At 36.8% G+C, this 20,974-nt stretch overlaps 2 protein-coding genes across 3 annotated transcripts in view; both read left to right on the top strand.

Annotated features, from left to right (window-relative positions):
• The window catches only part of LOC129740905 (ecdysone receptor-like), a 618,558-nt gene that overhangs the window by 460,008 nt on the left and 137,576 nt on the right, over positions 1-20,974 (top strand). The window lies entirely within an intron of this gene.
• LOC129740907 (ecdysone receptor-like) overlaps positions 1-20,974 on the top strand; it is a 109,212-nt gene that overhangs the window by 58,426 nt on the left and 29,812 nt on the right. The window contains exon 3 of one of the 2 annotated variants that reach the window (XM_055732557.1): positions 413-1,152. The exons of the other annotated variant lie outside the window; for it this stretch is intronic. Within the exon in view, the coding sequence (XP_055588532.1) occupies positions 413-450 (38 nt within the window). The 3' untranslated portion in view covers positions 451-1,152. Of the gene's footprint in view, positions 1-412; positions 1,153-20,974 lie in introns of those variants that run through there. 2 annotated transcript variants of the gene reach the window in all.

The following is a 20,974-nucleotide window of genomic DNA, read 5'->3' as shown; positions in this document are numbered from 1 at the left end:
TGACAAATATTTTTTTATACATTTCACTTGAGACAAATCAATTAAAATTTTTTGATCTAGCTATATTTTCCAAAACAAAGTAAAAATCCACAGTTTATGTTAACAAGAAAAAATTGTAATTAAAAAAATACGTACAAAATTTTAAAAATAATCTGTGTTCCGTGACACAGAATCTGGGATGAAATTTGTTCAAAACACGGTGGAATTATAGATTTTTCTGTGATTTCGGCAACCTTGGCTTAGACACGCTAGCGATCATGGATTTTGAAGTGCGTAAGTTGAGCAAATCCATTTTAAATAATTTACCTGAGATTTAAATAATCCATGGGATCTAAAAAGTTTCGTTTTGCTGCATAACTCATCAATGATTTTTTGCAGAATAAATAAATATTATTTTATCTTTTATTTACAGGTAAGATATATGAGACGACATGCACACTATCGTTTTAGAGTAAGTAAATAAATCCTAAATGTTCTTACAATATCATTAGAAAAATAGAACCGAGCCTGCCAATTGTTTTTGTGCCAATTCAAAAATTCTCTAAATCAAATTAACTGTAGGAATAACCTGATATTATTAAATACCTTGATTTGGTCACTTAGTTCACATTATCGCCAAATATTGGCAAAAATAGAAAACTGCACTACAACAGCAGAGCTGGTGAATATTTAAATCTTTTTCTCACAAATTGACGGTTTTTTCGGAAATTGTTTTGTTGACCGTCTAAATTTTGGAATAATTCGTAAGAAATTCTTTTAACTGCAGAAAAAAAAATCACCGGAGTTCTCTTAAATTCCCTCTATTAAAAATTTAAAGTTCACGCTTTGAAATCTTTGTTTTTAAGACAATCAGAAATTTATGAGAAAAACTTAATGACAAATAAAATAGAAAATAGAACATGATGTAAAAATTTTAAAAAAAATAAAAGATACTAGAAAACAAACTTTTGATAAATATAAATAAAAAAAAATAGACAATAATGCAAACGAGCTTAAATTTTCAATAATTAATAACTCGAAAAATCAGATGAAATTGAAGATAAGAGGAATAAATAATAGTGAGTCCTAATAAAAATTTGACTCAAATTTAGAAATAATTAATAATTTAGTAAAAAAGTGAATGACTCTCAATAAAAAAAAACATTTTCAAATGGAAAATCTAATGTTACAGTTAACACAATATATAAAAACTAATATATTACAAAAATGCAAATATACAAAAAAGAACAAAATAACCAAAGAAAATTTTCATAAAAAGGAAAAACGTTGAATCAAAGCAATCGAAAGATTCCTTTTAATTCAACCATGGTATCTATACCGTGTATACCTATACGGTATATACCGTGGTTGAATTAAAAAGAATCTTTCGATTGCTTTGATTCAGTTGAATCATTCAACCAAGTAGGCTCACAACACAACAGAGTGAAAAAACGCAAGAAAAAAAATTAAAAAAAAAAAATAGCTGATAAAATAGCTAAAAAAATGGCTGATAAAATTGCCGAAGATCTCTTAAACTTTCCTTCTGAAAATTAAAAGCTAACAATTCAAAATAATGAGAAAGAAAAAAATTACAAATTAAATAAAAAATAAACAAAGTAAATATACAAACATTGAAATGAAAAACAAAAAATAAAAATAAAAATTAATAGGACACAGAAAAACAAAATTGTTAAAAAAGATTAATATGGAAAAAAATAAATTTAATCTGAGAATTATTTTGAAGAATAAAAATGAGATCTAATTGAAAATATTAAAACCAGATAAAATCAATAGGTAACAATAATTATGAGAAATAAACATTTGAACACAAGCCAATCAAATTTTTAACTGAATAATAATTTAGGAAACTAAAGTAAAAATTATTCTTAACAAATAAAAAATTAATAATAATTTTTTTAAGTAAACTTGATAAATAAAAACAAAAAAAAATACTAAAATGCAAAAAGGAAAGAAACAACTAGGAAAAATGTTATAGAGGGAAAAATTTACGTGAGGAATATTAGTGAAAAATATAAACAAAAAAAAAGGAAAAATCGAAGAATTTAAAAAAAAAAATGCAAAATCAATAAACAAAGAAAATTTAAAGGAAACCAAAAATTAAGAAAAGTGGAAAAAAATAGGAAAACAGATTAAAGTGATTTGCCAACCGCTGCATGATTTGGGTTTGTATGCTGTTTTAAGTCATTTCAACCGATTTCGCTCGATTTTTTTTATCGATTGTAGGCCCAGAATTGTCAAAAAGATCCCAAAGTTCCAGAGTTCGAAAAAAGGTGACTTCAAAGTTAAAAAAAAAACCTTAAAAACAGTTTGGCAAAATTTGACAAAATCCAGATACTACACAAGAGAAATCAAGAAAAAATGATAAGAAAAAATGTATTTTGAAATGTTCGAAATGTTTTTGAAATCAAAAGAAAAAAGTATAGGAAAATTTTACGCAAAACACAAAAAATATAAAAAAAGAGGAAAAAATTATTCAAAAAACAAAAAAATGATAAATAGTTTATTCGGGATGAATAAGCCATAAGGATGCTTAAAATCCCTCGAGAAAAAAAACAATAGTTTATTTTTAAATAAAAAAAATAACTAGACAAAAAAATTCAATTTCATCTCTGGACGTCAATAAAAATAAAATAACGAAATCAGAAACAAAATTAAAAAAAAGTGATAAACATTGGAAGAAAAACTGAGCAATTTAGGAGACTTAAAAAATCGTAAAAGAACTTGAAAATGAAAAATATAAAAAAAAATCTTTTTGAATCAATGCCACAATTTCAAAATTTGGAAAACAACAAAATGAAATAAAAAATTAAAACACAACAGTTTAACGTTGAGCAGCAAGAATATTGAAATTGATGTGAATTTCGTTGCTTTTCGTTATAATTAAGTTTGCCAGTATTTTTTCTGCACATATCGAAGCCAGACAAATCTGGCCTATTTTATACAAAAACCCGGCAAAATCCGAGCATTTGATTTTAAAATCGACCTCCAAAAATCCGGGCAATATCCGGGCAAATTCGACAAAACCCAGAAATCATTCAATAAAAATCAAGAAAGAAATAGAAAGAAAAAATGTTTTCACCCAAACTCGTCGACAGATTTCAAATCGAATTTTAGGCTTCCAAAAAACCTTTCATGAGTATTTTTATAAATATTGCTCAAAAATTTTTGTTTGGAAGGCATAAATAAAAAAAAACCCCAATTTATTTGCCAAATAAATTGAATAAATCCGGGCATTTGTCAATGAAATCCGGGCAACCGAACCGGGTCGGACTATTTCAAATTTGATATTAAATATCCGGGCAAACCGAATAAAACCGGGCAATCTGGCAACCTAAGTTCAAACCTATTCCTGCTAAAATCAGGTGGACTATTGCACTCACAAATGCTCACACAAATTCAATACTACCCGGAAAGTCTCTATGATACCGAATGGTATAAAATTTTGACATTTTAGGAATCGAAATTGTTTTAAATGCTCGAGCTAGTCATCATAATCTTATTTTAGATACTATCTTGACTGACAATTTTGGATATTACAAATCTATCGACTGGTTCGGTAATAAATTGATTTTCGGCGATTTCAGTCGAGAAAAAATCTTAAAACAATTTTTATTGCTTCATCTAATGTTTCGGCATTTATTTTCGTTTAAGTTGTCCGAAAAGTTTTTCAAATCTGCTAAACTGGTCTGATCGGAAAATGTTAGTCCAGTGGTTATTGATCTGGTTGAGATAGATATAACACTTCGAAAAGTTTGGAAAAGTTAAAACGGATATAAAAATGATTTCACTACTTCAAATCTCAAAGAGATCAATAACAACTGGATTTACATTTCCCAATTAGACAGTTTAGCAGAGACAAAAAACTTTTTGGACAATCAAGACGAGAAATTTCAACTCCTTGAAAATGGCATAATAAATGCCGAAACGTCATATGAAGAAATAAAAACCGTTTTAGCAGCTGCGCTGTTAGCTTGATGCCGGCGGTCTCAAATCGAATCATTGCCGCTGGCGTTCACATCTTATGCCAATAACGTTGAAATTTTAAGAACTCATGATTGGAGTAAAGGCTGAAGTTTGGGTGTCAAAGTGTCAGCTGCTTTCTGATTATACTTCCATTAGGGTTTTCGCCTTCTCACAAACGCACGTAAATCCACAGGCCTCTTTCCGAGATCTGACCTAAAACATATTTCTGGAGTAAACATAACGACTCCTCGTTCTAGTTCCAGATAAAAGCATCATAGTCCCTAACGCTGCTTGCCCTACTTTCTGCGGGAGTGATCCCGGAAAGCTATTTTTATTGCGTCTTAGCTGCCGCCAGCCAGAGTGCATTTCCGACTTGCCCCCTACACAGGAGGAGGCAACTCTGTTATTTCTTTCCCCTGCTTCCATTATTGGAAACCATCATTCAAACATTAAACCAATCCCGCACACCCGAATACATTTACACTGAATTACGTTGCTTCTCTTTGCTCTGTTCGCCCCCAATCTTCGGAAAAATCGTACAGGGGAAACAACCCACATCTGTCGTTGTCTCGTTTCCGAAAAACGAAAACATTCGACCGCCACCTTCGCATCAACACCCACAGATCTTAATCAGATGTGGGATATGGACGTGCAGTGAAAAACTTCTTTTGGTTGGCCACGCGTGTATCCCGCAGCAACTCCCGAATCTTCCAAACTGACGCGTGAACCGAAAAAAAAAATTTACAAATCGAATCACGCTTTTCAGAATGACGCGGCGCCCCAGAGTATGGCGACGGCAGCACCACCATACACTGTAATCATCATCGGGAATCCTCAATACAACACCAAGCAATCATCAGAATGCTGCCGGCCACTAGGCTACTAGTCATTGACCCAATTATCGCGACGGACTGAATGCTCTAGCTTTTCACTTACAGAGCGCCAAACGTCAGCAACAACTCGGTGCTGCTGATATGTGAATCTGGGAGAGAAACAGTGTGAAGAAAAAAAATTAATGCCACACGCATTCACCACGAGAGAAATTTCGGGGACCTAGAGCAATGGTTCACTGAAAACCTCGACACTGAGGATAGTATAAAGGGAAAAAAAACTAGAAATAATACTATGATGGTGCCCCCATTCACAAACTCACACCGATGTTGTCTAGCGAATAGACTCTCACTTTCACTAGATCGTCGTCATTGCAATGAAGGATGGCCATTTTTTCAGAAATTACAGGCATTGACATCTGTCATTAGTGAGCAGTATTTGGTTACAAGTTTAGTTTGTTAAGAAACACTGTGATGTTTTCTGTAAAAAAATCTAGAAAAATTACGGATTCCCGTTTCAGCTTCAATACGATTTTTTTATTCGATTTAGAAGAACTCAGGTGGATGAAAATATGAGCTATGTGGAATTTGTATACTTTGGTTTGGTATAGTAGTTGGACAATACAATACTGAGCTAATTTGCTACATTGGTTGGGATTTTATCGATTTTCATGATTTAGAGAAATTCACTGAATTATCATATTTTTACAAGTTTTATTTTACAACATTTTTTTTAACAATGTTTACAAACAAAGCAGTTATTTCGAGATTTTTTACAATGTCAGTATTCTATTAAAAAAAAAGCTCATTTGAAAGAATTGAACAATTGTGGACAGTTTTGAATAATGGATTCTGTTATTTGATAATTTGAAGCCATTTTAACACGAAGACCTTAAGGAAGAGATGCCATAAATTAAACTGATAAGAACGCATGAAAGTTTATGTATGTATGTATGTATGTATGTATGTATGTATGTATGTATGTATGTATGTATGTATGTATGTATGTATGTATGTATGTATGTATGTATGTATGTATGTATGTATGTATGTATGTATGTATGTATGTATGTATGTATGTATGTATGTATGTATGTATGTATGTATGTATTTTTACCACCCAGCTAGCAAGGCACGGCCGGTAGCTGCGAGCAACTTTTGCTTTACAACTTGTCCAAGATTCATCCTCTAGACAAGTTCAAGATGACTTTGAATGGACTATAATTACAAACCGTCAGATAAAAGAGTTTACAAACTTTAAATCAGACTCTTAACAATTCTCATTGTACCCTTGAAGAAGACCACCAAAAAAGGTCGAAACGTCGGGCATTTAAAAAAAAAGTTGTTTGCTTGAAATCCAAGACCGAAAAATAGCCAAAATAGAACATTAAACATCAAACACGGTCGATAACATAAACATAACTAATTTTACTGAAAATTATCACTCGTAGATTCAAATGCTATACCTAAACAGAAAAAAAGTGTTTCTTTTCTATAAGTATATTCCTTAGTAATTTTGTGTTTTGATATTTTGAAGCCATTTTGACACGACACGTCATTTTGGTAGAAAGACTATGACAAATAACGCTCATTCTTCATCTGGCTCTGGTGGTATACTGGTGAAGCTGTGAGATGGGCAAGATGAGGTTGGAAATTGTTGTGAATTGGAATCTCATCGAAGGTTTTTTTTTAAATTTTCTTGTTTCTGAGATGAAATCTCAAATAGGATCAAAATCTGATAAAACGTTTATCATGTTTCACTTAAATGCATCATTTTGCACGGGAGCTCGAGTCTTTATACCAGTAGTGCTTTTCCAATCATATCATCTTTGGCACAGTACACTTCTCAGCGCATTTTTGGCATAGAGTTGGCACCGAACGGCATTGAAATTTTGCAACCTCTTGTTTGGGTGTAGTTGTGAAAGCTGATTCTGAATCTGATTCGTGATTCTCAATCTAAAATCTTTGATCCTAACTCCGAAATCTGATATCTGATTGTGGAATCTAAATCTGACTCTGAATCTTCAATACCACCATCTTCCAATTACCTCCCTAGTAGCCCAAAATCGGCACGCGAAAGCGAAAGTAAAAGCTCTCGTTTTTTTTGCGCACAGACAACAACCAGTTTTGAAATCGAAACCCCCTCTCGAAGCCTCCTGCCCGACTGAAGTTGGGTCTGATTGCTGGTGTCTGGTCTTAAGTCTCCACGCCATTCCGCCATTTCTCTTTCACCTTTCTCGAGCCCATGCTACTTTCTCCGCCTGGCTGGGATCGCTACATTTCCGAGTCGTCCGTCCGAACGAACTTGACTTGGTTTTGTTTTTCGCCACATACCTACTTACTACTTTCTTTGCCTTTCTTCGTTGGTTTCCTCGCTCGAAACAACTTTTCCTTTCGAGATATGATCGTTGAGGCAGCGGGAAACAAGATCATCAATAGTGAGCGCGAGTGATGATGACGATCGCTCTACGCGATCTTGTACGTCACAGTCTTTCTCCTCGCCTTTCTCCCAACATTTTTTTTCCTACGGCCACAGCCTAGAGGCCTACTGACCGTTCGGGTTTCTCTGAAACATAAAATCGAAACCGGAATGTCCGAAAGATTCTCCCCCTTGAACCAAAGAAAGCAAGAGTTGCCAGGGGTGCTTGCTGCCAAGTGTGGTTCCAAGAGTCGTAAACATAAACGCAAGCCAGGCCGCGCCGCAAGTACACACAAGGCGGTTGATTGACCTACTTTTTCCTCAAAAAGAGCACTTCCACTCACTCACTCACTCGGTTTTTGGTTTTGATTTGGTTTGGTTGATCGTGTGTTCCTCTGGTTATTATTTTGATATGCTTTTTTTAATGTACCTACTCTTCTAGAGAGAGCTGCTTCGTCATCATATCGTTTGCGTTGTCTCGTCAGCTGAGATTTTTCGATTCGGTGGTGGTCGTTTGAGTTGATGCGTAACGTGCGTACGATGCGTGGCCTGTTTTTATCTTGTTTCGTCGTTTCTCTTCATGCCGTAGCCTGGTATTAAAGCTAGGGGAGACCAAAAAATTGTGGAACCACACTCGCACTACCTTCAGTGCTGAAGGTAGCCGAGAGATCGAGATGGAAGATAAAAAACGCAGAAGTGGAAACGCAAAGTCGCGACTTTGCGTCTATTTTGGGAGATTGGTGCTTCTCTGAAAATGGGACAGTGAAAGTAGAACTACACGCAGACACAGATTCAGCTAATGCACTTTTTCGTGTCTATTTTTCAGGATCTGATTCTGGTTTAGGCAAAATCAGCCATATAAAAATGAGACTTCGAGAAATGTGGATCGATCAGTTTGAATGATCCACATTTGGTCAATAAAGTGTTTATAAAATTTATAAATCTGACAATAACAACCGTTAGACAAGTGAGTTTACACATTTCAAATCAGACTCTTATCAATTCTCATTGTAATTTTTAAAACTAATTACCCTTGAGGAAAACCACCGAAAATGTTCGAAACGTCGGGAATTGAAATAAAAAGAAAGTTTTTGCTAGAAATCCAAGACCGGAAAATAGCCAAAAATAGAACATTAAACATCAAAAGCGGTCGATAACTTGAACATAACTAATTTACTCAAAATTTTCATTCGTACATTCAAATGCTTTACCTGAACAAAAAAAAGTGTTTCTTTTTCTAAGGAATATTTTAGCAATTTTGTGATTTGATATTTTGAAGTCATTTTAACACGAAAACATTGAAGAAGGGATTCCTTAAATTTAACTTATCAGAACGCATGAAATACACCCAAAACTCCTCCTTCACTCCAATCATGGGTTCTAAATATTTCAGCCTCATAGGAATAAGATATGAACGCCAGCGGTGATTTTTCGATTTGAGACCTCCGGCTTTAACCTCCCAGTCACAAGCTAATGCATTTTTTTGTGTCTATTTATCAAGATCTGATTTTACTTTAAGCAAAAAACAGCCCTATTAAAATGAGGATTCGAGAATCAATGATCAACAATTGGCCAATGAAGTGTTTAGAAAATTTAAATTTAAAAATTATAAATTAAAAAAAAAAATCAATCCATGCATGAAAGAATACGAACTCGAGAAAGCAACCAAATATTTAATTTAAGGCCAAAAGTATTGGTAGAAAAAGATAGCGAATATATCGATCTTGTAGAATGCTTGAACACCCCCAGCAATCAAAAAACATCGCACGGCTTGACAGTTCTGCCGTTGCGGGTGTGTTAGTGCGTGACTGCCGAAACAGCTGATTGAAACATCAGCAGCAGCACAGTTGAACCGAAACCATAGCCGCGAACAAATCTACTTGCCCCAAAAATAAACCGTCGCGAATTTAAAGTCGAAGTCAGTGCTCGTTTTTATTCATTCCGCGAATTCCCGCAAAGTGTCCGAACCGGTTGAGTGATTGGGTGATCGTTTTTCCCCTGAACATTTTGGTCCTTCGAAGCCAGATTCAGGACATTTGTGGAAGCCCCGTGAACCGCGGAATAGTAAAGCTTTTCGAGCTATTGTTCCTGCCTGATAGCTGCACCATTTTGGACGCCGGATTCGCCATCGCTACAGCAGCTGAGAGACGACGCCGCGACGCCATCGCAGATTTGGGTGCAATTGAAAATTGCAATCTATCAGCTGGGAGATACTGCAGTTTTTGGAAGCAGATCCAGGAGAAACTGAAAGCCTTTTTTTGGTTTGTTACGAGAACGGTAAAGTGTATACGATTGGTGGCTTGATGCATGTGGCCTACCTGAGTGAAAATAAATAAAGATTTTGCATGTGAGTAAGTCTTGGTTTGTTGCATGTGGTGTGAGCCTTGTACGCTGTAATTGGTCTAGGATTTCGCCGCATAATTTCACTTTGCTGTTCTCTATCGGTTGCCTCCCCCTCGCTGCTGTCAATAGGGTTGCCAGTTGTCAGTTTTTCGTCGCGGTACTGTGGAACGTCGAGTTGATAGTTCGGTCAGTGAAAAATTAGTACAGTGTAACATATTTGGTGCAGTGTCAGATATTTAAAAGTGTAGCAATGTCTAAAAGTACGCTGAAGGCTTTGCTAAAACGTGAACGGCAGTTATATGTCATTTTTGATGGTACGGATAGATTCATCCAAACCTATCAGATTGATAGTGATCGGTGTCAATTAAGTTCGAGATTGCATGTGATTGATACTGTGTACAGTGAGTTTTTTGAAATACGGAGCAAAATTGAACTTTTGCTGGATGAAGCGGATGAGAAAGAACAGAAAGATGCTGACAGCGAAGTCAAAGGAGAAATTGCCAAGCAACGCGAAGAGGAAAACGACAAGGTTCTACAGCAATTCGATGACCGATACTTCGCCATCCGAGGTGACCTCCTTAGACTCCAAGGTGATAAGGATGCCTTAGGTGTGAACACAACCAGCAACAGTCAGAGTCAGTCTGCGTCAGGGAATACTTCAAGAGTAAAGCTGCCAGAGATACGTTTGCCGTCCTTCAGTGGAAAAATAAGAGAGTGGATTACATTCCGGGATTCCTTCCGAAGCCTTATCCATGACAACGAGCATCTGACGTCTATGGATAAGTTTACGTACCTTCGTTCCTCTCTACAGGGTGATGCACTGAAGGAAATCAACAACATCGAGCTTTCAGAGGCAAACTACGACGTCGCCTGGAAAACTTTGCAAGTTCGTTATGAAAATAAGAAGCTGATTGTGAAGGCTCATCTCGACGCTCTTTTCGCCCTCGAACCGCTTAAAAAGGAGAATTATGACGGTCTGAACTTCCTCATCAGCGAGTTTGAGAAAAACTTGATGATGTTACAGAAAATCGGAGAGCCAACGGAGTCTTGGAGCACAATATTAGTCTACATGTTGTGTTCTAGACTAGATTCTGCAACATTGTGCCAATGGGAGACGCATTACGGGTCTAAGGAGGTCCCAACGTACGAAGAGCTGCTTCTGTTCTTGCAAGGTCACTGCTCTGTTCTCCAATCAATCACCTCTGCAAGAAATCCACCATCCGAAGCCCGTCAGACGAGATCAACAGTTTGTAATACAACCATCAGATCAGTTTCACGTTGTCCGTTCTGTGCAGATCCATGGCACTCACCGTTCCAGTGTGGCAAATTTCAACGGATGAAGGTTCCCGAGCGAATGGATGCTGCCATTCGAAACAAGTTGTGTCGGAATTGTTTGATGCCAGGCCACTTCTACCGAAATTGTGAACGAGGTTCTTGCCATCATTGTCAGCAGAAGCACCACAGTATGTTACATTCTAGATCCTCCGTTCCACAGCCGCAGTTTTCGGCACAATACCGACAGCAGAGTCAAACGCGTTCGGCGCAACAAATACCGTTTCAATCGCAACCGCAACCAATGAATCAACAGCAACAACACAACTCAAGACCAATACAGCATGCGCACACCACTACACAGCATGCACAAACCCACTCACACAACACAAACACAAATCCAGACAACGCACAAGCCACCACAAGTCAGAATTACGTAGCACTTCCGTTTACACCGTCTCGTAATATTTTACTGTCCACGGCGATGATCCGAGTCAAGGATCGTTTTGGAAATACACTTCTGGCACGTGCGCTGCTAGATTCGTGTTCTCAGCATTGTTTGATGACACGTGAATTCTCTCGACGGCTTAAGTTCCATGAAACCCCAACGTTTTTGTCGGTGCAAGGCATCGGCTCGTCTCAAATGGTTTCAACGAAGTTAGTTTCCGCAGAAGTTGGTTCCAGATCCTCCAGAATTTCACAGTTTAAAGAATGGATGCAATTTTTTGTACTGCCAAGGTTGACAGTTGATCTGCCTACTGCTGCTTTTGATCCTTCGATCCTTACGCTGCCGAGTTCGGCCTGTTTAGCAGATCCTGGGTTTTATGAGTCTGGTCCAATTGATGTTATTATTGGAGCCGAATTTTATATGGATTTATTGTCAGATGGAAGAATGAAGCCGTTAGAGAACGGACCCACATTACAGAATACAGTTTTTGGTTGGATTGTGTCTGGTAGATTGCCTAATAATCAAAATACAGTTTCTCAGTCAGAAGTTTATGTCTGTTCAGTCGGTGATATTCAAGATCAGCTCACACGTTTTTGGGAGCTCGAAACATGTCATGTTCGCAGCGTTCAGTCGATTGAAGAGTCAGCTTGTGAAGAGATTTTTAAGAATACTACTGTCAGAGATGAGTCAGGAAGATTTGTTGTAACGTTACCCAAAAAAGAAGGCTTTTTGAATCGAATTGGAGATTCCAGAGTTATCGCCACGAAACGGTTTTTGAGTTTGGAGAAACGATTATCAATGGATTCTGAATTGAAAAGGTTGTATTCTGAATTTATTCACGAGTATCAGAGTCTTGGTCATATGTCAGAAGTTATCGACAGCTCAAGTCAGTTGAATGAAGTTTGCTACTATTTGCCGCATCACGCAGTTCTTAAGCCCGAAAGTACCACGACAAAGTTACGGGTGGTTTTCGACGCTTCCTGTAAGTCGTCGACCGGAGTCTCTTTGAATGATGCGCTTATGGTTGGCCCGGTTGTACAAGATGAGCTGATCGATATTGTTTTGCGATTCAGATTGTGTAAGTTTGCGATTGTGGCAGATATTGCCAAAATGTACCGTATGATCCAAGTTCAGAAATCAGACCAAAAATTGCAGAAAATTCTTTGGCGGGACTCCACCGATCAACCTCTTCGCACCTACGAGTTGTTAACAGTAACTTACGGAACAGCGTCTGCGCCTTACTTGGCAACAAAGTGTTTGCAAGTCCTAGCCGATCAGGGTTCTAAAACTCATCCCTTAGCGTCGAAGATTTTGAGTCGTTGTTTCTACGTCGATGATATGCTTGCTGGAGTTGACAGTATCGAAGAAGGTGTTCAGTTAGTCAAAGAAATGTCAGAATTAATGGACTCAGCAGGCATGTCTTTGCGAAAATACGTTTCGAACAGCTCAGAAATACTCTTAGAAATACCTGAAAATCTTCGAGATGAACGTTCGGTTTTGGAGCTTGATTCATCAAGCTCGACGGTGAAAACTTTGGGATTGTTATGGGAACCAGAGTCAGATGTTTTTCGGTTTAGTACCCCAAGTTGGAAGAGTTCAGCACCCATTACGAAAAGGTCAATTTTGTCAGATGTTTCCAAGTTATTTGATCCATTGGGATTAGTAGGTCCTGTGATTATTCAGGCAAAAATTTTCGTTCAAGAGCTTTGGAAACTACAATGCGGATGGGATGATGAGCTTACCGAAGATTTGAAAAGCGCTTGGGATGAATACAGAAGAAATTTGATTGGGTTAGATAATGTGTCAGTACCACGATGGGTTGGTGTCAGTAAAAATGTCAGTTCATTACAAATACATGGATTTTGTGATGCGTCAGAGAAGGCCTATGGGGCCTGTATTTATGTCAGAACTGTGTCAGAATCGGGAGAAACTGTTGTTCAATTGATGACCTCAAAATCACGAGTCGCTCCTTTAGAGAATCTCCAGAAAAAGAAGAAACGTCAGTCAATTCCAAGGCTGGAGTTGTCGTCTGCATTACTGCTTGCTCACCTGTTTGAGAAGATCGTGAAAGGCACGGAGCTGTCTTCTTTCAAATCGTTTTTCTGGACAGACTCGATGATAGTCAAATGTTGGCTTGCATCTTCACCGTCAAGATGGACTAATTTTGTGGCAAATCGGGTGTCCGAAATCCAGCATATTACACGGTCGGGCGTGTGGAGTCATGTCGCAGGCACAGAAAACCCAGCGGATATCATATCGCGAGGAATGACCCCCGCTCAGTTACAGTATCAGTCTCTTTGGTTTCATGGTCCCAGTTGGTTACAATTGGAGGAATCGCATTGGCCTCAACCTCAACAAGTTTGTCCAGAAATACCCAGTTCCATGCTCGAAGAGAGAGGAGCTGTCACTGTCGTCACTGATTCTTTGACAACCAATGAGATATTTGAATTGAGAGCCTCACTTGTAGATTCAATTCGGTTGACCGCGTACTTTTTGCGATTTCGTTTCAATGCGCAAAAGTGTAACAACAGTAACAGAAAAGTCGGATATTTGTCAGCCTCAGAGTTAGAAGAAGCCCTTCAGTGCTTAGTCAGATTGTCCCAAAAAGAAAGTTTTCCGAAAGAATATGCAGATTTGTCGAATAACCGTCAGATTTCAATCAGTTCAAAGTTGCTGTCTCTCAATCCACGCATGATGAATGGAATAATTTGTGTCGGTGGTCGATTAGAGAATGCAGCAATCTCTGAAACGAGAAAACATCCGTTTATATTGGATTATAAACATCCGCTTACCAGATCAGTCATGTCGTATTACCATCAGAAGTTGTTTCACGCTGGACAGCAGCTGTTGATCGCAACAGTTCGTCAGAAGTTTTGGCCAATTCATGCAGGCAGTTTGGCTCGGTCAGTAATCCATAATTGCGTACGTTGTTTTCGTGCTAGACCCAAAATTCAAGAACAGCTTATGGCTGATTTACCACCGGAAAGAGTGACACAAAACCCAGTATTTCAACGTGTGGGAGTAGATTACTGCGGCCCATTCCTTGTCACTTACCCCCAACGTCGATGTCGCCCGGTGAAGGTATTTGTAGCCATTTATGTGTGTCTGGTTACGAAAGCTGTGCATCTTGAAGTCGCGTCAGATTTGTCAACAGATGGGTTTCTTGCCACTTTCAAACGGTTTTGTGGCCGAAGAAGCACGCCAAGTTTGATTATGTGCGATAACGGCAGAAATTTTGTTGGAGCCAAACGGAAACTCGACGAACTTTCCAAGTTATTCAGCGAGAATAGTTTCCAAGAATCGGTTGTAAAGCACTCAGCAAACCAGGGGATAGAATTTAAGTTTATCCCAGCTCGATCACCCAATTTTGGTGGACTTTGGGAGTCAGCAGTGAAGTCGTTCAAATCACTCTTGAAGCGCACTATTGGTACACGCACGTTGGGTCTAGAAGAACTGCAGACTGTCGTTGTACAAATTGAGGCAATTCTAAATTCACGTCCGCTCACTCCGTGTAGTAACGATCCAAACGATTTTGAAGTGCTTACTCCTGGTCATTTCTTGGTTCAAAAATCGCTCACTGCACCCCCAGAACATAACTGGGAAGATATACCAGAAAATCGTTTAAACGTATTTCACAGAATAGAGAAAACTGCTCAACAAATTTGGAAAAGATGGTCAATTCAATATTTGTCTGATCTGCATAACAGAACGAAATGGTCCAAGCAGCGAGATAACATTAAAGTCGGAACGATGGTAGTTCTCAAAGAGGATAATTTACCGCCATTACAGTGGGCAATAGGAAGAGTGTCAGAAATTCACCCTGGTTCAGATGGTAATGTCAGAGTTGTAACTGTTCGAACGCAATCTGGAAGTTACCAAAGAGGCATTTCGAAGATATGCATCTTACCAATTCGTGACAACGATGTCACATCAGAGAAAGAATAACAGAGTTAAATTTTGTCAGATTTGGGTTTCTATTTCAATTCTTAAGAATATACAATTTTATCTCCGATGTAAAAACCTGAGCATGCTGCATGTAGTTTATAAGTCAGAAGTATTCCGTCAGATGTATTGTCAGTCAGTAACTATGTCAGAATGAACTGCGTCAGAATGAAACATAAGGTTTCACTAACAGAGGCGTTAAGCGCCAGCACAGCACTGTGCACGTTCAAATTTAAATTGTGTCCAATTGGGACTAACAGCGGCGTTAAGCGCCAGCACAATTTAGTGCACGTTTTCGGGCAGAATGATTCCCCCTAAGATGCAGAGCACATATCACCTAGCAGGGTTGATAGGTACCATCAACCCTCTCGTCCAGGCATAGCAGTAATCGGCAGGCTTGGCCAGCATTGTCGATCGCAGCTTAAGACCAAGCACACTGGACCAGATTGGGAGCCGTCAAAATCACCAGCGAGAAAGGTCTCGAGGCAACGGAGGAGTCAGCGGAGGCCTAGTGGCCTCCGCGCCAGGCAAGTTCCTTTCATGTTTGCACTTCGACGGTTTAAAAAGCGCTCTTCATCCTAACAGGTCACTCTGGTATTCTTCCCGCACGTCATCGAGTTACATCACACGTCGGATGCATCGCAGAACACCACCGCAGTTGATCACTCAGCCCTACAAGGTTTTTGAGAAACCAATCCAGCAGCAACAAAACAACGGCAGTAAACTTCAGCGCAGCCTAAAACAGCGAAACAAAAAATTAGTTTCATCAATCTCCGAAATAGTTGAAAATCAGTACACTGGTAACCGTATTCCGACTGCAGGCGCAGTGCACAACAGCTGATTGCAACCCAGCAGCTAACGGGATCTATCCGATGCGAATTGGCAGCTTCATGCACTCAACCCAACATTCTTCAGCACCAGATTCACACACAATATATGCACTGCAACACATATTCACACACTAGTGTAGTTTTAAGAACATTTATAGAACAAATTTGCTCTCGTTATTTGGAAAAAAATGTTGAATTTATAGGCACAGAATAGCTAAGAACTATGAAACCAAAACAAAATGAATTATGTTTGTATTACCGTTAGACTAAGCGAGATAGGTTGAAATGATATTTCAAGGCGGGCGGCATATGGTAGAAAAAGATAGCGAATATATCGATCTTGTAGAATGCTTGAACACCCCCAGCAATCAAAAAACATCGCACGGCTTGACAGTTCTGCCGTTGCGGGTGTGTTAGTGCGTGACTGCCGAAACAGCTGATTGAAACATCAGCAGCAGCACAGTTGAACCGAAACCATAGCCGCGAACAAATCTACTTGCCCCAAAAATAAACCGTCGCGAATTTAAAGTCGAAGTCAGTGCTCGTTTTTATTCATTCCGCGAATTCCCGCAAAGTGTCCGAACCGGTTGAGTGATTGGGTGATCGTTTTTCCCCTGAACAAGTATACTTAGAAATTTACGAAAAGATTGAGTTAAATGTTTAATTTTTGGCTATTCCATGACCGAAAAAATAGCCAAAAAATAAACATTAAACATAAAAAACGGTCGATAACATAAACCTAAGATTGAGTTAAAGATTAAGCAAATTTTAGACATATAACTCAAGTAAAATTAGCTATAAAACTCAGTGAAAGACTTAGAACAACCAGCACTCAATAGAGCTACACTAAAAATATATGATATATGACACATAGATAAATGTGAGGATGATATTTTTTTCGAGGATAGTAAAATCATTCAATTAAACTGAGAGGAATCCAGAAAAAGGATGAGGACTGTTGGAAACTGGCATCCCTGCCTAATCACTTTCCGACAGGTCACTGCCAATTTCAGTTCAGTGACTGATGATCATCGTTTTTGGTGGATACGTCATTCCTTCTCTTTTTTTTTGCGGCACGCAAGTTGGTGAATATTTGGTGAACAATTTTAAAATTAAAAAAAAGTGTTGAAGGTATCATTTTAAAGTTTTAAATTCCTAAATTAATTTTTATTCCAGTCGAATAACGATAACTAAAAGCTCGGCGAAGGCGAAAAATTGATAACTTAAAAGGATAACCAGGTCTAAAGTAATCGCGAAGGTATTTGTTATTCTAAATTGAAATTTGAAACTTTTCCTAAACTAAAGCTAAATTTACAGAAAAAAAAACACACTGTAACCTCAATTGCCCTCACTTGTTCGGGTGTAAAATAGCAGCTGAACACTGAAAATGTATGATCGCATTGTAAATTAAAATTTAAAATATGCAACTAAAATCTAAATACAATTACCTACAGCCAAGGTTGCCGAAATCTCAGAAAAAAAATTTAAAGTTTCACAGAATTTTGTGCAAATTTTCATCACAGAATCTGTGTCACAGAGCACAGAATTTTAGAGATAATCACAGATTTCACAGAATTTTAAAATTACGGACGTTTTTTTTTTCAAAATAATTTTTTTTGTGTCAATACAAAGTTTGGATGAATATCTTTGAGTTGGAAAAATATGATAAAACTGGTAATGTTATTTGATTTATTTAAGAAGAATGTAAAAAGACGCCATTTGACATGACTTTTGAATTAAATTCATGGAAAAAGCATCATAGAAAACCGTCACAAAATTTTTTTTCGTCAAAATACAGATTTTTTTTCGGAAACTTTGCCAACAGCTTTAAGCTGTGCTAAACTGTTACCAAGCATCAGCGTTTTTTTTTCTTTAAACACTCGTAGCAAGGACAGACTGTGAAGAAAATAAAAACATAGCATAAAACTTCATAGATTGACAAGAGATTGAAAACTGAAAAGATAAATAAAAAAGACTGAATATTAAAAGACTATGCAATTCAATTGAAACATAGAAAATAAATATTTGTTTGTAGAAGTTTGGTTGAAAATTGTGAAAATGAAACTGACAAAAGAACTGGAAAGATTTATACAAACAAACATCTCTGAGAGAGAAACAGAATGATGAGATCAATAAGCGAAAAAAAAATACGAGAGAGGAAAAAAAATGAGAGTGTAAAAGATAAATGAGAAAGAAAACTATAAAGATGGAAATATATACAGACCCCGTTCGATTTTGGCAAAATGAGATTTTGGCAACATCCGTGCAAAACCATTCGTTTTGGCAACATAAAAAAAAAATTTTTTTTTTGTTACTTTTTCAAATTGATTCATTTAAATTAATTGAAATTAATTCTACATAATGTAATCATGTTTTTTTTTTTATAATTTGGACTAATTATATTAGATTTAAACAGTAAAAAAATACTTTTCCAATTTTTTACTACTTAAAACAAATATAATTAAGCCAAATCGAAAAAAAATATTGGAAAATTATGTTTTACATTAATTTTGATTAAAGTGAATTTTTTTTTAAATTTCAAGGTGACAACAAACCGTTCGATTTTGGCAACACAAAAAACGAAAAAAAATGTATTAAAAAATAGGTTAAAAAATTATCAGTTTTTTTTCTGTATTCTTGCCTTTTAAGATCATTTCTGAGTTTTTTTTTCTTAATTTTAAATAGTGCGAAGAGAGACTTCTGAGAGCCTGAGAATCTGAGACGCAACTTAACGAAGACTCTTAAGAGAAAAGAGAAAGCCTGTGAAAAGACTGAGCAAAGACTGTATATGGACCAAGGTTGCCAGATTGCCCGTTTTTAACCGGATTAACACAAATCGGAAAAAGTCTGGTCTGGTCCGTTGCCCAGATTTCATTGAAAAAAGCCCAGACTTGGCAAAATTTATTCACTCTATTTTCCAAATCAAACAATAAAAATACAAATTGTGTTGTTAAAAATTGAATTCATGCCTCCGAAACGAAACTTTTTGAGTAAGATTGGCAAAAATATTCATAAAAGGTATTTTGGAAATCTAAAAACGATTTGAAATCTGCTGTTGAGTTTTGATTATTTTTTTAAAATTTATTTTGGTTGAGTTAATCCTGGGTTTTTACCAATTCTGCCCTAAAAACGATTTGAAATCTGCTGTTGAGTTTTGATAATTTTTTTTTATTTATTTTGGTTAAGTTAATCCTGGGTTTTTACCAATTTTTCCTGTGTATTGTCCGGTGCTGGTCAATTATGAAAACCATGCCCGGATCTTGCCTAGTTTTAGATAAAATAGACCGGATTTGACCGGCCTGGATACGCACTGAAAAAATTCTTGCAACCTTCAAATAGACGAAGTATCGATTGCAAAGATATTGGGATGAGACTGAGGAGAAACTGATAAAGATTATTGGAAAAAATGGTAGAATATTAAGAGCAGGCTGAGGAGAAACTGAGAAAAGACAGAAGTGAGTCTGATATCTAATTATGAGAAGATTCATAAAACATTGACCGGAAAAATGAACTAGTTTTCGTTAAGTACGAGATGGGAAACAGACTGAGGAAATACTGAGAAAAAAGAGAAGAGATTGAGATAAGACTGAAGAAAACTATGAATATTCTACAGAACGGCTTAAAAAACTTAGGAAAAACTTTAATAGACTGCGAAATGACTGAAGAGAGACTTAAAAGGGGTTTAGAGAAAACTAAGAAGAGATTTGAAAAACAAAAACCAAAAAATGAGGAGAGTCTCCATTCTAAAAATTGATGAGACTTTTGAATAAGGTTGCCATATTGCCCGGTTCCATCCGGGTTTACCCGGTTATTTGATACAAAATTTGGGTACAGTTCGGTCCGATCCGGTTGCCCGGATTTATTTACTTTATCACCAAATCAAACAAAAAAAAAACAAATATTGTAACAAATTTTTGTTTTATTTACGATTCCGAAACGAATTTTTTTGATCAAGTTTCATACAAACTATTATCCAAGTTTCTTTTCCGGAAGCTTTAAATACGATTTAAAATCTGTCGATTTTTGTTAATGATAATTTGTTTTCAATGTTTTCTTGATTTTTGTTGAGTTATTTCTGGATTTCGACAAAATTTGCTAGAGAATTGCCTGGATTTTTGGTCATCAATTTTAAAACAAAACTCCCGGATTGGGCCAGGTTTTAAAATAAAATTGCCAGGATTTGTCCGGCCCGGATAGGTACTGAAAAAATTCTGGCAACCTTACTTATGTAAGTATATGGGGAAAAAACTGTGAAAAAGTATTGTGTACTGGAAAAAAAAAATCAACTGAAACGAGCATTAGAGTTTGAGAGTAGACTGAGAAACAATTGAAAAGAAATTAAAAAACGATCGGAAAAGACTGAGTTGAGTCTGAGGATAGACTTAAAAGAGGCTTAAAAAATACTGGAAATATTTTAAGAAGAGACTGAATATAAATAATAGATTAACAAGGATTAAAAAACCAACTGAGAAGAGATTCTAAAGAAAAACCGGAAATGGAGCTTAAGAAAGTCTGAAATTGCGTAAAGAATGCACTGAGATTAATCAGAAATTTGGAGAGAGAAGAGAATTCAAATGAGCTTGGACAAAAATGACACTTGGAGAAAAAAAAAGAAAATAGTTTGTTGGTATCAGGGATGCCAACTGTTTTTCAAAAAAATCTGGAAGATTTTCGAAAAATTTCTGGATAGCAAACTTTGTAGGTGGGGATTTTTTTTTAAGTCGTCACAAAAAAACTTCGCAAATTGTTTGTATACTGCTCATCGCCAAGGTTGCTGGAATATATTCTGTGTTTTGGTGAAAATAAATTCTGACTTTGTGTGATTTCACCCAAAAATTCTGTGATGATTTTTTGTGACGATATTTTCTTTAATTTTCAGTGAAAATTCATTTAAATTGGGTCTTTTTTACATTTTACTTGAGCAAAA

This window comes from Uranotaenia lowii, chromosome 2, assembly GCF_029784155.1.
Source record: "Uranotaenia lowii strain MFRU-FL chromosome 2, ASM2978415v1, whole genome shotgun sequence".
Taxonomy (NCBI): domain Eukaryota; kingdom Metazoa; phylum Arthropoda; class Insecta; order Diptera; family Culicidae; genus Uranotaenia; species Uranotaenia lowii.
The sequence above is the reverse complement of the archived record's forward strand: the minus strand, read 5'-3'. Positions and strand labels throughout refer to the sequence as shown.